Source organism: Mugil cephalus, chromosome 9, assembly GCF_022458985.1.
Source record: "Mugil cephalus isolate CIBA_MC_2020 chromosome 9, CIBA_Mcephalus_1.1, whole genome shotgun sequence".
In the NCBI taxonomy this organism is placed as follows: domain Eukaryota; kingdom Metazoa; phylum Chordata; class Actinopteri; order Mugiliformes; family Mugilidae; genus Mugil; species Mugil cephalus.
Window position 1 is genome coordinate 10,066,338 of NC_061778.1, and position 18,395 is coordinate 10,084,732.

Consider the following 18,395-nt stretch of genomic DNA (forward strand, 5'->3'; position numbering starts at 1 on the left):
CATTTTACCTCGCCGCATTCATGTGACGCCTTCACTCGCAGGTTACTTTCAGATTTCTGACTTATTAAATGTCACGACTGTGAGTTACGAACAAACATAACTCTTTCAGTTGATTCGGTGGGGTGGGGAAAAAACAAACTACGTTTCATTATTCACACATTCAAAACTCTCGAGTTCAGGCCGTGGCGCGGCGCCGGGCTGAAGCAAATAACGGGTTATTGAAACAGCCAAAACTATTTTGATAATCGATCAGCCGTCCTTTAAGGTTCTGGACGAATCGAGAGCAGAGTGAAAATGTCACCATGGCATTTTTCTCCATTGTTCGATGTTTTGACGGATTAATTGATTCGCAGAGAAAATGGTGAGACTGCTACATAATAAGTGTGTTTGTGCTTGTTAAGTTTTTTTTTTAAAATGCAGGTGGGTGTGGATAGGAGGAGGAGGGGGGGGGGGGGTGCCTATGCCACTCTAAGTCTGAGGTGCTGCTGCTTGAATGAAGGTTTCCCTTTGTGTGGGTGTGCAGAGTGAGGATGGAAAGAGAGAAAGAGGGGAGGAGGGGGGAATGGGGAGTTGGAGATGAGAGTTAAGGGGGTGAGAGGAGGAGGAGGAGGAGGAGGAGGAGGAGAGGGACACAAGGGGGGTCTTAAGGAAAGAGGTGGGGTGGGTGCGTTTGTGTGTGAGAGGAGGAGTGGGAGGAAGAGGGGAAGGGGGGGTTGCTGCTGGAGGGGAAACAGAGGGAGAAAGGTGGAGGGAGAGAGAAAGAGAGAAAGAGAGAGGGGGGGTGAGGGGCGGAGCTGCAGACAGTATCCCCCGCCCTCGCACTGGTCTGTGAGCCCATCGCAATTACCTGTTCCTCCAGAACTGAAGCGAGCGCGGGTTGTCGAGCACATGCCACGTTGGGAGCCCAAACTGAGCTGAACTGCCTCCACCAGCGACCAGGACAATTTAAAAATTTAACTCAAGTCAAGTGGGTTTATTTTTTTTTACTCTTTTTCTTTTTTCCCCAACCTGTGAACAACGACAGAGACGACTCTCGCGAAGATGCACTTGTTGTCCACCAGCTGCGTGTGCGCTCTGCTCCTGACCGCGCTCCTGTGCCAAGGTAAGCGCTCTTGTCTCATTAGACCGGGGAGAGGCAGCGGAGGCGGTGGGCGCCGCAGGTGAGAGAGAGAGAGAAAGAAAGAGAGGGGGGAAAGTCCCAGCTGTCACACGCAGGCGCCACCAAAACTTCATCCCGGGTTATCCACTCCATTTCCTGGCAGAAGCGTAACAGGGAACACCGGTGTTTTCCTTAGTTATAAATCACTAAGCTGCAGCATAATCTTTGTTAGTTGCAGTTTTTAATCATACACGCTCGCTTTTATGCGCTTGGGTAAAGATGTAATTTGCATGTGAATGATTGCTATGTAAAAAAAAAAAACAACCAAAAAAAAAACGCTGCTTATAAACCACACATAATGCTGTAACCACTTCTCTGTGTGTTAGTTAGAAAATATGTATTGATGTAAAGATCCAATAGTTTCTTAAAACTCCTCTCGCCTCCTTAAAAGCTTTATTACAGTTATAAAAGTGACTTTTTCCCTCTGTGATACCTGTCCATTGTCTCACTGGGAGGTATATCATCATCATCATCATCATCATCATCATCATGTGCTCATGCCATGATGTCATCACCAGGCCTCATTTTTCAGTTTTTTTCTTTTTCTTTCTTTTTTTTTTTACTCTTCCCTCCTTGTTAAAGCAGACTGCTGAGTTGAATGGTGCTACCTTCACATCCCATATGATTTATTGTAATTATGGGTTGCCTGTTGAGGTGGAGGAGGGCCCCTCCTGTCGTGCTCCTTCCAGTAATTACACAAAAGGATGTGGGCAGTTGTAATGGGTTGCATGAGTGAGCCAAGTCCAAGTTTTAGCAGAGCCGTTCGCATCTTCGGGGGACACTGTGGCGATTTTAAATTGCGGCCTGAAGAAAGGAATAGATCCCCCCCCCCCCCGTCTGAAAAGAAGAAAAGAACAAATTGTACTTCTTCTAAAAAGAAGCCTTTAATTCTCCTGTATTTTAAGTGCAGGAGATGTTTTCCGCGGCCCATTGTTTGCTCTGTCTGGACAACAGGTAGCAGCACCATGTGTTCCCATCACTCAGCCGGGCCGTAGCCACAGTCTCAGAGTGCTCCAATGGGGAAGGGGCGGAGATGCTGATTTCGCCATGCTCCCTTTCACCCCGTCACACTACGGTGGCGCCTGTTGTTGTAAATTAACACCGCGCGGCACCTATCAGTCAAGCTCAGGTGGTTTGTTTGAGGGAGGAAACGAACGGCCCTTTTAAGGCGTCCTTACACCACTGTGCCGCTGCAGTGCCGTGTGCGTGAGAGCGGAGGAGAGTGCTCTGAGTTGGTAATGAGGTTTGACTTTATGGCCGCCCGTGCTTCTGTGCTGTGCGTGTAGCTGACACGTTGCCTTGAGTGATGGTCAAAACATGTGTATCTGCTTACGCAGCACATGGCCAAGGGAAGGAAAAAAGTCCAAAAAGTGGATTGAACCCAACCCAGAAATCTAGTCTAAAGTGGTTTGGGGGAGGTTACTATGCAATAAAAAACTTCATCGATATTCGTAATTAGAAACAGGCCTGTGTTTATTATATTAGGACAGATGAAAAAGCTCCCAGATTGCTGAAGGCATGGCTGTAACCAGATACAACAGAAACACAGAATCCTGAATTAGTCCCGGAACAAATAGTCTAGAAAGATGCATCTGTTTTTTTGTTCAGTCCCTTGTCTCCACCCTTCCCCCAACACCTCCCATGTCACCCCCCCCTCCCGTCCTGAACAGACACACAGCGCTCCTCGGTGTCACAGCTGGTATTACTTGTCGGGCAAGTGGGGCTCTCCCTTTTGCTAATGGACTAATCTCTCGTGGAGGTCACCCAATTTCACCTGAGATAGATTCCCCCTCTTTCATCCCTAACTCGGTTATGTCGGGACTTGTCTCGTGAATGTTTTGAAGTTAATGCACAGGAAAGAGGGGAGTGAGGGGGAAGTCTTTAATTGTATGTTTGGGTTAAAGATTTCGTGCGGCTGTTCATTTGTGTGCCTGTGCACGTCTCGTCTTGTGCACAACCTCTTGATGTCTGACGACATTTCGCTTGTGGTTGTATCTCCTTTGAAAGGAGATTTCTTTGTGACTTGCAAAGCATTGTATGCCTTCATGCAAAATTCAGAGGAGAAGTGTGGCAACTCAACCGCATCATGGTTTGGAACGGGAGTCCTCTGCCTCTGCTTCACTTTGCCTTTTTAATTCCTCATCTCTTCAAATAGTTGTTTGTCCATCTAATTGTGAATATCTGGAGTATGTGCACAAGACAACAGGGGAATCTAACGGATTTAAAACAACGAAGTGGGCTGCAAAACATTTGTAATCCGACTTCTTAAACTAGCAAAAGGAGCACACGCACTATTAATCCACAGTTCCTGTCACTTGTTATAATGGGAATGCTTAAAACGCTCCCAAACGTGTTATCTATACAAGTTATTATCCTGCTGGGTGCTTAACCCAAATTTGGCAGCTGATAATGTCTCTCAAAAGGCTCTGTAGGACTCTCATCTGTGTGCGTTTGTGTGTGTGTAGAGAAAGTGTGAAGGGGATTCTTTTCTAGTATCGCGCAGTTAGTACACTTGTGTTTTGGATGAAAAACACCGCAGTATTAAGCGAGACAGATGCCATTATGCGCTCAAGTTGCACAATAGAAAGTGAGCCATAAGAAAGAGATAGAAGCTCGCTGAGGAGAATTGGGTTTCTGTGCCCCATTGTGTGCGCCTCTGGTCTCGGTCTGAATAAGGAAATAAGTGGAAGCCTGAGCAGAGGTGCTGCTGGGGGAGAGAAAAGAAAGGAGGAGGGGAAGGGGAAGGGGGTGGCACTTCCATAGGCTCCTCAAACAAGAGAGGGCCTTTTCAGACAGGCGAGGTCATACTGTAAATTAAAGCAGCGCTCGCGTGGAGGGACCAGTGTCACTTCCCATCAGGGGGTGCAGAATTCTTAACGGCGCCCCTGGCAGCAGCAAACGCTTTACAGCCGAGACGCTTAAACAAGCACAGACTTCAAACTATAAATACCTAAAAGTAAAGATGGAACGCTTTGGGGGCGCAACTAAAAATAACCCGAGGTTAGGATGAAGCTGGTCGCTCCGTTGTCTTTGATGCAGACTGGGTTTTATTGCAAATGTAAAAAGTGGGAACGCTCAGATTAGAGGCAGTCGTTAACCTGCTCTACTTCTTGGGAGAGGGGGCGGAAAAGGCTCGGCATACGGCGGGTTTCTGAGAAATCGGGCCGGTGCGTCAGCTCGTCCCCAGAGAAATAATGCTCGTAACGTGTGCATCTTTACCATATGTTGTTTGGTGCCTCGGGACATGCGACACGCATACAGTAGCCTTTAAGTTAAATGATGACAAATCCATAGTCTGGGACGGCGAGTTATTTTAAAACTGTAATTCTAGATAGGTTTCTTTTTGGTTCTTTGTCTTCCCTGCACCCCTCGCTCAGTTCCTTGTTTCCTTGCCTCCACCCCCGCCCACCCCCCAGCAGGACACTGAACAGGTGGAGAAGTGTTGTTTTTTTTTTGTTTTTTTTTTCGAGCCGTGAAGGACGGATGGGGTGGGGGATGAGGAGGGGCGTCTCTTTATGATTCCCCCGGTTGCGTGTACAGTTGTTGAACAAGAGTGTGTTCCCATCACTCAGCCTCCCGTTGTTGATGAGAAGAGCGAGAAAACAGTTGTTTACTTTTGTTCCAAAAAAAAAAAAAAAAAAAAATGTTGCCGCTCAACCAAACTTTAGATTAGATGTATTGAGACAGAAGCAAAGGAAATATGAGCTACCACATGCTGAGCCCCCTCCCGCCCACAGCCCCCTCCCCATGTCAGAGAGAGCAATTCCCTCCGCCGGACCCACAAGGCTGGGAGATGTATGAGTGCCTTTTCCTTGAGAAAATGAAAGGAGTTGGGTGGCGAAAGTAATCACTCTCAGGCAATAACTCAATGAGAAGAAGGTCCTTTGTTCGCCTGTGACAGTTTTACACACAGGATTATCAGTAAAACAGCAGCAAGTGAATCTTAATTACACTTTGGTGATTGGCTTGGAACCCTCTTAGAGCCAGAGTGAGAGATATATTCAACTTTTGTAATCTCGGCCCAAATTGCCTCTTCAGTCGTCCATCTCTCGCCTTAATTTGCTGGTCAGGGATAAAGATTGTGAGCGAATTTCCTCCTTTATTGACTTTTTTATGCATGCTGCATAGTTATAGTGAGGTTGGATTATTGTTTTTACAGCAGAAGGGGAAGCTTCATCTTCTACTAGGCTGGCTTACATATTTTAGTTTTCCCTTCGCAATTCTCTCACTGTCCTCATTGCCCACAGGTTTGCCGCTCCACCGTGCAAAATAATAGTTTATTTGTTATCCGAGGGGAGGGACCGGAGTTCTATTGTTTCAGCTGTAAAGAAAGACTTAACAACAGGAGAGAGATGACTATGCTTTGCAGTAGTGCTCCTTTCTCTATGCAGGAATACCCCCATTGACATGCATGAAGCTATCCTCGGTTTTGGTGAAAGATGAACGGCGCCCTGGAATTGGGCAGCCCCTGTTTTCAGGGACAACAAAAAAGTGAGGTTGTTTCTGTCCTTTGTCATTGACGCATCCCCTAGCTTTCACTGGATTCCTGTGGACTCCTGCCGACAGTATTGTGAGGCAGGCTCTTTTTAAACAAATGAGTGTATGATAGCGACTTCTTGCTCCCCGCTCCTCTCTTTGTCATTAATATGGAACAGCACACACCCCTCGGAGAGGGCACAGAGTAGCTGCTGCCGGTCCCTGCACTTCACATGTGCAACCTGACTGTGGGGGGAAGCATCCCTCCTCCATATGAAAAGCCCGTGGCCACACCCATCTTTTAACAGGGCCCGGGATCTTTGTTCGAATTCTCCATTAGAGTCATTGCTCTGTTTTAATGAATTCTTTGAGTGGCCTCCATTAACTGTGATGTTAATGACTCGACCTCTGAGAGCGTCTAAGGAGTAGCACAAAGGGGGTACATGTATATGGGAAGCTACGGGGTGGGTTATGTGGCTTTTGTTTTTTGTAAACTGGAGTTAATGGACTGGTTTATCATATTAAAATTAATCTTATAGATAAAGCCAAGGCAAGGCAGCTTCACCGCTGACAACGCCGTCACCACATGGGAGGACTAACAGCAGGGGCTTCTGCTGACCCATAAAGGGGGTCAGCAGGTGACCCTCTGATATTTATGCCTGCACTCCCATAAAGTCATTATTTCTGCCTATTTATGGGAGTCACTTAGCAAGACAGGAGGTTACTATTACATCAAACCTTTATTTTGACTTTGTCTGAGGTTCAGGGGAGTCCGGCTGGTTGACACAGCTTTTTGTGCGAAAGGTGAAACATTCATTTCGAGCCCCAGGCCAGCTAATAAAATTACATGGAGCTCTGTCTTCCCATTCATTTCTGAATCACCCACTGTTGGCTCCAAAGCTCTTTTGCAATACCAAGCCGCTAAGTCAGTCTGTTCATTGTGATGCTGTTTAGCAGTTTTTCATTCATGAAACATTGCGCTTCTTCCCGCTACGTCCCGCCCTTGGGACCCAACAGAATGGTTTTGTGTCTACGCTTGACCTCAGCATTCGCATTCTTTCCATTTTAAAAGCTGTTTCTTTGTGTTGCACTGATGTCCACCATCCTTCCATCATAGACTGCAGCAGCAGTAGCCTGCAGCGCCCGGAGCTATCTTTGATTATATGCTGCAACGGTTGAACTTGTAGGAGACAGTGAGTTCTCACTTGGGGAAACTCTTTTCACAATCTCTGATTGGAATTAAAAGCCTGGTATTCTGGCAGTGGCTGAGTTACAAACAAAGATTAAATGGTTTCTCTCAGGGTCATCGATGTACACACTTGAGACTACCGTAAACATTTTATAGCAGACTAGAACAGGCTTCTGGGCGAAAGCACAATGAATGTTCTCTTCAAATTTAAAACCTGGGTTCAGAAAGTTTTTCTCCGCTTCTGGATTGAAAACACACATTGAAATATTTGTTCAAGAGGGAAATTACCTTCCAGATGGCACATCTAATTGGTATAATGTTGCTATTTTGTAAAGTTACTGTCAAAATACTGCGTAAGCGACTAGTACGGTAGGCTAGCTGTTAAGTGCACACCTCTCACCAGCTTGAGGCAGTTGTAAGAACTAAAACCACCCATTAAAATAGTAAAAAAAATACAGATAAAAGTCCATATAAAAACAAAAGAGATTAACAGCTGAACCGCCCAGCCACATCAAATCATTCCTCGCCATTCCTCCCTTCCAAAGGCGCCACCCTGTTACATTCCACTTAAGAACATTTAAGTTTTCTGCTCTTGCCTCGGGTTAAACTGTTTCTCAAAACTGTTGTGACGTTAACTGAATGCACAATCAGCGCAGTCGGCTCCCGTTCAGTGTCAGTTTTCATTCAAAGAACACAAGTGGTGGCTTTTCGCATGGCAATTAGCCCACGAGCGACGCTCCGGCTGATGCATGGATCTGTTAGATGTTCCATGATAAAACACTCGGCTTTGCTGCTAAGTATTCAGCTGTTACACTGCCAGACCTTACGAGGAAGGTGAAGAGGTGCTTGTCTGGTAATTGGATGCAATACTTGATTCTCTAATGGGACAACTTAAGAGGTCAAGTAGCCTTGTGTTCTTGGGGAGACTTTCTAAGCATTGTACATCTCAGTGGTGCGATTTAAATGCAGAATTTTAATGCAAAAAAAAAAAGCAGAAGTGTGTTTAGCCATAGAGTTACTGAGGCTGCAGGATGGTCACAAAAGAAAGCAGCAGCTGCTCAACAGTAAACAGACCTAAGACGTAAAACTCACATTACCACTGTGCCTGGGTAGTGTATAGAACGTGCACGGCGTGTTAAGTGTTTAATTTTGAGAAATGAAGATGACATAACCCATTACGCTGTCATTCATTTCCTCTCACGCACGTCGAAGACACAGTAGAGATGACACATCATTTCCTCATATAATGGTAGTGATCTTATTTGGACTTTGGGGTCAGCTAGGAAAAAAAAAAATTGACAGTGAAGAATGAACAGTGATTCTTTCATGGGAGTATAAGTTTGGGACATTTTGGCTAAAGCAATCTGGATTTCCTACTCTTTTAGGAGGAAATCTCCGGATTACCTGTCTTATTATAGAAGGGCATGCCAGAACGTGCTCATCTATAAACAGAAGCAGCGCTCAAAAACGAAGACAACATCACAGACACATTTTAGTTGTTCACAAAACAATATTTCCCCCCATGGGTTTCTAATAATTGGACAACTTTGTTACCTTTCTGCTCGGGGCAGCATTTCTTCGGATATCACACTTGAGTGAATGACTTTCATATTGGAATGTGTTTTGTGCATTTTCATATCTCAGGCATTATGCATGCTCTGCTCTATTCGTGACAACAAAGACGGATAAAAACGTATCTCCTTAAATATAGTTGGCTTTGATTTCAGAGATATTTCTTGTCATAATATTAAACAAATAAATCCATGAGCTGTTGCTGGTGCAGACAAATCAGTGTGGAGCTGTTGGTAGCCCTGGGTGTGTTTTTGGCGCACCAAAAATTGCAGCTTGTTGTGTTTTGTTAGATGTTTTCATCCAGTGATCTACCAAGTATTTTTTTTTTTTTTTTTTTTTTTTTTTGCTTCTTGAAAGCAACTTCCCTTTCCAAATGGTTACCCTGGACGACTTTCCAGATGGTTCATTGTAATAAACCATCTGGTGCATCAAGCTAGGGCTTTGGACAACATGCTAACATGCTTACATTAGCAAAACTAGCATTCAGATGTTTAGCATTTTAACTTTGTAGCTTACAGCACGTCAATGGTGGTCACTCCAAGCTCTGGTTGCCAGGGTTTTATATATATGCATATATTAATGAAATGATCACTTTAAGATCTTAGGCTATTATTTTCCTGATGGATTAAAGTGAACATTGTTTTCTATTTCCTGACGTTCAAACTAAAAAGTCCTGAAAACTTACAATGTTGGGATAACCAAGGTCACATAGGGTTCAGTGTCTGGGAGCCACAAATGTCTGCACAACGTTTCATGGCCATCTATCATGTAGACAAGTTGTCAGGCCCAAAATGGTGGACTAATCTACAATACCGCACATTCCTTACGGCTACTAGCATGACCAAAAGCACATTCCTATTGCATATTTCCAGATATCCAGTCACCACTAGATTTATTTTTAATATATATGTGCACAGCCTAGGTATTCCCAATTACCAGGTGTGTTTTTGTTGTGTTGTGTGTGTGTTTTTTTTAACACTTTCCGTGGAGATTTTACTTTTTGCCTCCAAGCCTCTGCTTGTGTCTGACCCTGCAGTGGAAGCAGCTCATCGCTTCATGGGACTTTTCCGAACCGTGTGTTGACTCAGTTTGCTTGGAGGGGGGAGAGTCTGTGCAAAATATTCCCAAGGAGAGTTTTTTTTTTTGTTTCACCCCTGATCTCTTTAGACCACACTGCAGATATATTCTGAACATCTTTCAGAAGAGAGGATTTGGCACATTTTTTGCTTATTGACTGTTTTTTTTTTTCCCTCTTCTTCTTTTTCTGTGAAGTATTTCAGCTTTTGCTATCAGACAGATCTGCAGGGCTCTTTCTGCTCATTTTTGGGATGTACCGCACAGGACAAGAAGCAATGGGGGCTGGGGGAGGGCGGTTAAATAGCACAGCTAGTGGGTGGATGGTTAAAAGCATTTCACTTGATGTATAGGTTCTCCTTATGTCAGGATGGAAGAAGAAAATCTAATATCCCCCGTTAATTTAATTATCAAGCCGTAAAGGTCCCGTGTACCCAAGAAGACTGTGACATATGCTGAATTGCATATATTCTGAGAGGTTAACTTATCCTACAGAAACAAAAGAGGAGGACTGGGTTTGTTGTGACAGTTTTATCTGGTATGTGTCTTCTGAAAAAAAAGGAGGATAACTATATTAGTGTCTTTGCGTGGACTAAAGATAAATTCAGTTTTGGACATAAGTGAATTTAATGCGCATAAGCAAATATATTCCCCTTTGTGGAATACATTAAAATCGCCTTTCTCTACTGGCGTCCACGCTGGTAAAACCTTGCAGCAAGATCACGTTAGCTCTTATCCCGCCATGTAAATCTGAAAGACCTGAAGTCGGAGGAAGACTCAGTTGGAGTAACAGCGCGCTTTAATCTCCCGCCTTTCACAGTGCTCCATCAAAGCAGATGTTGGTCCATGGGTATTAAATGTGAAACCACACAGATTTGATGTGCAAGCAGGTACATAATCCTTTGTATGTATTATCTGCATTCCACGTATTCCTCCCACCGCTCTCTGCTCTGTTTAGCCAGCAGAGGCTTTAGGACCCCCCTAGAGCCAAAAGCTGAAGCAGGACACAATTTGAAACCGTCATGCCCTCTTAATACCAACCAGGCTGCTTGAGTTATTGGAATGGGGAGCGTTGCCTGCTCCGTTTCGCAGTGAAGGGTTAGAAGGTCAGCTCTGTCATTATGAGTGCACAACGGCGAACACGACTCTTTTGCCCAACTAATGTGAAAGTATCAGCCTCGCCACGGCAATTACCAGAGATGAAAGCTACACGGGCCATCTGCCGAACAAATGGAAATATCTACCTGTTAATGTTTTCTGTTGTTTACAGCGCGAGCAAACATACATTATTGATAGGGCAAGGTGGGCGCGCTGAATTAAACTCAGGCAATAAGAAAAATATTGCACATATTTCCATTAATCTTCCATTTTTGAGTTGGGGACATTTTTAGCGCATGGCCCATGCAGCATATAATGAAGCACTTTAAGATCGATAAGTGGATGCGTTCTTGTTTACGCACGTAGAACAAGTGATGGCCTGATTCATCCGCCCCCCCTGCACCCCCCCTCCCCCCTCTCTTTTTCCATTGCTCTGGTCAGGGCAGTGTGCGGTTTCCCTGGCAGGATCCATTTGCCTTCAACAGCGGTGTGTTGGGGCAGCCGCTTTGATTGGTATCCTCAGGCACCACCTGAAACTGTAATACAGTCGTACAGATACCATAATAGTAAACACAACTGCTCCCCCGGGACCAGAGTGCTACAAATGTTCAAAGGATTTTATAGTGTGGGAGGCGTGGGGGCAGGGGCTGGGTGGGGCCGCTTTTACAGGAGAGGGAGCACTTGTGTGCAGTCAGACAGGCGGGCGGGTACTTGAACAAAAGCTGATTGCAGTTGTGTAAATAGTGGAATCTGTAGCTGCCAGCTGGGCTAATATTTAATAAAAAAAATAAAAAAAAAGAATAATAAAAAGGCGCTGAATTGGCTAACAGTAGGAGGATGCTTTTAGTCTGATGATTCACTGGATGGCTCTGTCTTGACCTCCTCCTCCAGGGCCGTTTGCTCCGAGCTAAAACTAACAGTTATTTTCATTACCAATTTGTCCTGTCGTTTCAGTCGGGAAAATAATGTGGAAGCGGGCCGGCACGTGTGCAGCGCCCCAAACTGCTCGTTTTATCCAGGCAATAGTTCCATTTCCAGAGAGCAGAGAAAACATCTTCATTATTTTTTGACATTTCGTTGGAGTTTTGCAATAATATTAATAATAATAAAAAAAAAAACTAATAAGAATGGACAAGATTCAGTTATGATTTTGTGCAGGGTTTGTGATGATTGGTTCTCGGTCAGGGGGCCGCAACAGCGTAATTACATCATTGCATCATTACAAAATGAAAAAAATAACATCATTACAAAATGTCATGTCACTACAGAATAGTCTACTTTCCCTTTTTTTTCTCTGACTAAAAGGAAGATATCGGTTTGTGAAGTTTTAGAAAATAGCAAAAAGTGAGTCTGCAGAGCTCGAGGTGACATCTGTAGATGGCCTCTGACAAACGTCCCGCAAGTATTGAATTTACGGGCACATAAAGCAAAGAAAAACATTGAATCTTTTACTTTAGATGCTGAAATGTATGACCTACGGCGAACGGCTTTCACTTACTTTCTGCTGATCTATTACTCACAGAATAGACTGTTCCAGCATCAGCCGGTCTCTACCCTCCTTCTCCTTGCATGCTGAAGACGCTTTGGCTCGTTAATGAAACTGATTACAGATGACGATCAGCCTTTAATCCAGAGCGCGCACACTTACCCCAGAAGTCAGTCTGAGCGAGCGAGGCCGGCAGCTTTATGGCCTGTGTGCAAAAAAGAAAAAAACCCAAAGAAACCGAGGTGCCTCCTGTCTGATGTGATACTTCTTGAAAAGACCTGGTGCAACGAGGAGCACTTTGATGTCAGGAAGGTTGTTTTGAATGTGTCAGGAATATTTTAGAGCTTTGCCGTTAACGGCGCCCCGACTGGACGGGATTGATTTCTTTAGCGCAGATTCACGGATATCAGTTCAAACCCTTCAGTGATTCAAAGGGCAATGCATTCATTAGTTCAAAACATAACCGACTGCTGGCTTCATCTGGAGTATCGCAACCATCTGCTGCACCTGTTTCACCCTGCTTTAACATTGATTTTACACCGTAGACATTTATTTCATTATTAGCGTGACTACTACAAAGCCCTAATTGAGCTGATTCGTCTTCCCCGTGATTGCGGCTGGGAAAGGGTGCGTAATTTTAATTATAATGGCTAAAAATAGAGAGATTTCAAATAACCGGTCGTGCCCTCTGAGAAACCGTGCGCATTTATCGGCGCCTCATCTCAAACGCAGAGGGAGCACCGGGGAAGAGCACGTGCCATGTGATCAGATACCTGTTATCAAAGCTCGGCTAAGCTCGGATGCATGCAGCTGAAGTGCTGAGAATCTAGTCGGGTATTCTGAAATACCAACAAATATTCAGTGGGGACACTGATCGGTGGTGCAGATGGTGTTTTTCGGGACACGCGTTGCCCGTCGCGTTGTTTCCTGCCACACACCCACGGCGCGAACGTGCGATTTTTTGACGTTCCTCATTACGAGTGTTTTTCCCTTTTTAAAACTAGTAAAAATGCGCAAAATGTCAGCGCTCCGGAAAACAAGTGACAAGAGATTTAGAAAGATTTAGCTCCACAAAAAAAAAGTGTTTCAGCAACTACAAGATTAACTCACTTAAATTCAAAGCCTCTGTGATTAGGAGCAGGGATGTCGCATGCGAATGCAAGCTCATCATCAGGCACGAACTGCCAGGACAAATTCAATAACACTTGTAGGATCCTCCAGTTTAATAAAGTTGGAAGGCTCCTCGGCATATGAGTACGTTATCGCATTTAAATTACTCAGAAATAATTAAGAAGGAATGACTGGTTTCTAATCACACGTCTGAACTGAGTGAATTGAGAGTTAATAGTCCCTCCACACAAAAGCGCCGTTTGAGAAAAAAACTCATGAGCAAATTGAATAGACGTCTTTTAGGTATAGAAGCGAAGTAGTTTTCAATGCCACTTCACTTATATTGATGAGAGAATTGCTATTTATTACTGTTTATATATTTATATTTAATTCTTTTAAGAATGGAGTTTTTTTTTTTGTACAACCTCAGCTTTTCTGAATGTGTTGTAGAACGCTGAAGGTTTTTCAGCGTATTGTTGATCAGTCACCTTCTGCAGTGAAATTTAACTAAAAAACGATACATTATGCTCGTTTCCAAGTGTCACAACCCCAATTAGAAGGAGCTTTATCCATTCAACAGATGGATTCAAGGAGGCATTTCGTTTAAACAGGTAGCAATCATGAAAGATTACGCTTTTGCCTTTTAAACTGTCTATTTTTAGCAAATTGAAGGCAGATAGGGTGGAGTCGGTTGGATTCTTAAAGTTTCTTTGGAGGGAGGAGTCAAGATTGATTAGCTTCTATTTCGTCCTTTCATAGCTCAGACACTTGGAAGAGCTAATGTAAACCCTTCCGGCAGCAGAAGAATGAAGTCATTGCCAAATCGTTAGGCTCAGAGCTGCATTAGGAAGGGTTAATGGACAAGTAGGAAGCGCTGGGTCTGTGCTTTGTTAATGGCCTCATGTTGGCTTTAATGGTACGTCTTTAATGGCCGTTGTTGGTGGATGTTAGATCGGTGAGCTCTCCTACGACCGGCCATGTCTAACCACAGGGATCTCGCAACCTCTTCTCCCCTCGGGCCCCGTAGCCCGCGCCCCTCAAATACATAATTCACAACATAATGGACGTGATTTCTGAGTGCACTCACCACCCGATCACTCCAGCCGGCTGCTGTCTTGAGAGCGGCCCCTGCACCCTTGCGACTCATCTGCTGATGCAATTTATGACATTTTTTAAGAGGTTTTTACGGACGCTCGCGTGGTCGAGTGTGCCGAGGAGAACGTTTCAAAGACTAACGATTATGCCATAAGATCAATTTCGAGGAAACCTTATGGCGAGTCATTTGGAGTGATAATCACTCGTCTAGTAATGTGCTTTTATCTTTCCCATCTGCTTTCCCAGAGAAATATGTTGCAAAAAGTCTGATACTGCCAATAGTGTGAGTCATGCATCAAGATATAGGTTCCTTTTCACATTTTCTTTCTATATAAAATGATGTGTATACGGTAGCTTCTTAAGCCTTGTGGAAACGTTTGTTCTACTTTTACTCTTCGCACCGACCGAAACTTTTTCATCCCACATATTGGTTTAGTTATAGATCTTCTCCAAATGTAGCTGAGCAATTTAAGCTGAATCAAAGCTGAATTGTCTGCTTTGATAGCGCTGTCAGCATCTTAAGACTGAGACAGCAATTTAAAGTAACTTGAACATGATTTATTAAAATGCTTGACAATGCTTCCCTTTTAAATCCTCATATAATACTCACTAATCAGAGGGAAAAATGCAAGAGGTTGGTGAACTGCTGAAGCTTTTTTCTGCAGAACGTCAATCTTTGTTCCTTTGAGCTTCAAAGCGTGTATGGTAGTTCATTAATAGTGATGCAGAAAATCAGTGCATACGTACTATGCTGTAAATACAGCGTGCCTATATTCTGCGTTTGCATGTATTAGATTACAGGTGTTGGCGGTCTAGTTGGAAGCCTGGTGTATTTTGTCGTTTGGCGCTGTGTTCTTCTCATTTCTTTGGATAATGGTTCAAACACAGACAATGTGACGTCTTGAAATACAGTGAAATTTAATGGAAATTTATTGTCTGAAACATCAACAGGAATTTTCTTTCCTTTTTTTTTTTTAACCATTGCCTCAGAATCACGTAGCGTGTTCATTACATAAATAGAGTGAAACGGAGTGGAAACAATTGTTCTTAATGGAGCAGTGCATTGCAGTGACAAGACGACCTGGGTTTAGAGCTGCAGAGCAGGACTCACGTCTTCCTTTTAGGCTTATTATTTCGGTGCTCTTACTGGCACCACCTACGTGAGTAACCCGCACCTGGCGAAAAGCGTTTGCACCTGTTCTATGGGGATTTTCAACAGGTACTCTGGGAATTGTAGGAAACCATAGAAGCAGAAGCAAACATGACATGATATGCGCCATGTGCCGTTCACCAGAGAGAGTCGCTCTTATTAACTCCCACTGTGAAAAAGAAAAGAAAGCGAAAAGATTATGTTGAGGAGATATTTAAATTTGATTTCGCTTGTTAACCTTAAATCTCACCTACAGTAGTTTGATCACATTTTATAAACACCAATCTCATCATGTTTTGATTCAAATTTTGATGAGACCTGATTGGTGCATGGCCACATGTGACATCACCTTTGCTGGCTAAGCCACGCCCACTTTGAATTAATGTGAACAGCAGAAAAGTAGAACGAATGTCAAAGGTTCTCATTTTAAATGAACATAAATGTACAGTGGTAGGAAATATACTTTATAGTAAAAAGCTGATTCAAATGAAACATTTTGGGCTCCTTTAAAACTTTTCAAATAACAATTGTGTTTTCTTTAGGGAGCCAGGCATTAATTCCTCAAGTGGCTTAAAAGCCCCCTGGAAACAAAATAAATCTTTTCCTGCTTCTTGAGCCCTTCCTCTCTTTCTTTTGTCTTCTCGTCTCGATCCCTGACGAGACGCAGAAGCAGCCACCTGAAACCTCTGCAGCAGGTCTGCACAGGTACTAGGCCCTGCTTAGGACAAATCTGAAACCAGAGAATATGGAGCCAGCATTTTCAGTCATGAGGCAACAATGGAAAGCAGACAGGTGAGACCGCAGGCAATGCATTAGCCCTGTTCCCGCCTGCTGTGGTCTGTAGGAGTCTGTGTGACCACACATGATGTGGCAAATGAGCACTGTTTTCTTTCTTTGAGGCAGACGCTGAGACGGAGCTATCTATATGTCTCTCTGGAAAACATAAAATTTTCACAGTGGAAGCTGCATTTTACACACCAGTCGAAGGAAGGAAGATGCATGCAGAGTTAGTCTCTGGAGCTCACAGCCTCTGCATTCTTATGTTTTGTAAAAACCTCTTACATATGTGTTTGGGTTTTGCCTTTTTTTCTCATGAATAACACTCAACAATATCATGGATTCTATGATTGAGTATTTTGTTTTCCAAAGCATGAATGCCTTTGTTGGTTTTTGAGCGCAGCGGTCTAAAAATGTGTCCATACTGCTGGGGCGAAAGAGGGGAGCCAATATACTTAATAGACTCAGACTAATAATACAGTGTGCTGCACACTCTACATAATTCTCCATTTGCCGTCCATCCTCCTCCTTACCAGTACACAGGCTTATTTTGCCCTGAGGTGACAAACATGGCTCAGACTACTGTAGGCTGACAAAATGTGATGGATTTATTTATTCTTTTTTTATTATCATTATTTCACTCTGGTTCATGAGGTCTCTATTTAACCAATAACAAGTCCCCAAGCTGAAGTAATCAGTTGATTAGTTGGGTAACAGAAAATGGGGGACTATTGTGACAAACGAGTGCTCGTTAAAATCTCTGAGACACAATTTACCATCGTTTTCTTTGTTTTAGGCTCTTGTAAACTGAATATATTTGTTTTTATAAAGAATAAGCATGTCTGCTCACATTTTACAATTTGGAACTAGCAAGCCCAATTTTCGGCTAAAGCCTACTTTTACTATTATTTTCTCAATTAGCCGATAATGCATTTAAATCACAAACGCAAACCGTAAAAGTAATATCTCATGTATATTTTGCACAGAGTTGACTCTGTAGCAAAAGATAAGTGTGAAAATAAATTGGGCTGTTTTTTTTCTTGAGACTAATTTCTCATTCTCTGCCTTGCATCAATTCAGTGTTATATTAATGTCAAACAATATCACACATAAAACTAATAAATGTGTTTAGATGCTGTTTCTCATGGAACTTGTAGATAAGCATCCGCAGAGAGTGGATCACTTAGTAAAAACAAAAAAGGAATAGACAGGCCTACTTTCAGCAGATAGAGCCTTTAGGGAACGTTGTCAGAAAATGAAACCTTTGTCCCAAGTCTATCTGGCTATAAATGGACCTCCTTTTCAGAACTGTCCAAAAGTCCTCAAGGCCCTTTTGGAGGTCAAAGAGACACAGGGCAGCATCTTTGGGTGTCGTGTAGCTCTCTGCGAAACAGATGGCGAGACATAAATAAGAAAAAAACGCTCGAAATCTGTGACGTTCGTCTCACATAATGTGGCCTTTGTCTAACCAAAACTACTGAGAAAACTCACGCCAGCTGCTTACGTTTGGATAACAGCAACTGTTCACCAATTATGCTCATAATCAATACATAATTGTAGGTATTTACAAAGAAAAATACAAAATATTCTCCTCCACTGTGATTATGTAGTGACTTTTCTTTCTCATGATAGTAATATAAACTGCATATCTTTGGGTTTTGGTCTGTGAAAATCTTATTATGAACATTACACAACGGATAAACAAGTTGATGTAGACTATCTGTAGGTTTCAAATGATGTTGCGCTGCTACAGTGTACAGCCATGCTAGCTAATTTGTTCCTTTGAAATACTAATGTGTTGACAGGTAAATGTTTTACCTTTTTTATTATCTATGGCCTGTGTGTTAGCATGCTAACAGGCTTAAAATAACAATGTTAAACATGCTCTAAACTCTTCACCATCTAAATCATCTCTTAGTGTCTTAGCAAGCTGTATTTATCCCACAATGAGGAAGCTAGCATGCTAACATGCTCACAGCAACAGTGCTAACATGCTAACAATATATATCATCAAAGGTTAGTTAGTCTGTGTTACCATTTTAAGATATGATAAGATGAGCTTTTACTTCTTACACCGTGGGGAAATTTGCATGCTAACACGCTGACAGGCTTTAAGGTTTTATCCTATTAATCAACTAATGGTGGTGTATTAGCATGCTAACGTTAGCTAATTACCTGGATGAGTGTCCACATTTTTGCAGATATTTTG

The 18,395-nt window shown here is 43.1% G+C and overlaps 1 protein-coding gene across 2 annotated transcripts in view; it reads left to right on the forward strand.

Moving 5' to 3' along the window:
* The first annotated feature begins 823 nt into the window (after positions 1-823).
* The window catches only part of LOC125013535 (CD166 antigen homolog), a 37,016-nt gene continuing 19,444 nt past the window's right edge, over positions 824-18,395 (forward strand). Inside the window, exon 1 of one of the 2 annotated variants that reach the window (XM_047594309.1) lies at positions 824-1,102. In XM_047594309.1, the coding sequence (XP_047450265.1) occupies positions 1,042-1,102 (61 nt within the window). In that variant the 5' untranslated portion in view covers positions 824-1,041. The remainder of the gene's footprint in view (positions 1,103-18,395) is intronic. The other variant, XM_047594308.1, reaches the window with a different exon arrangement.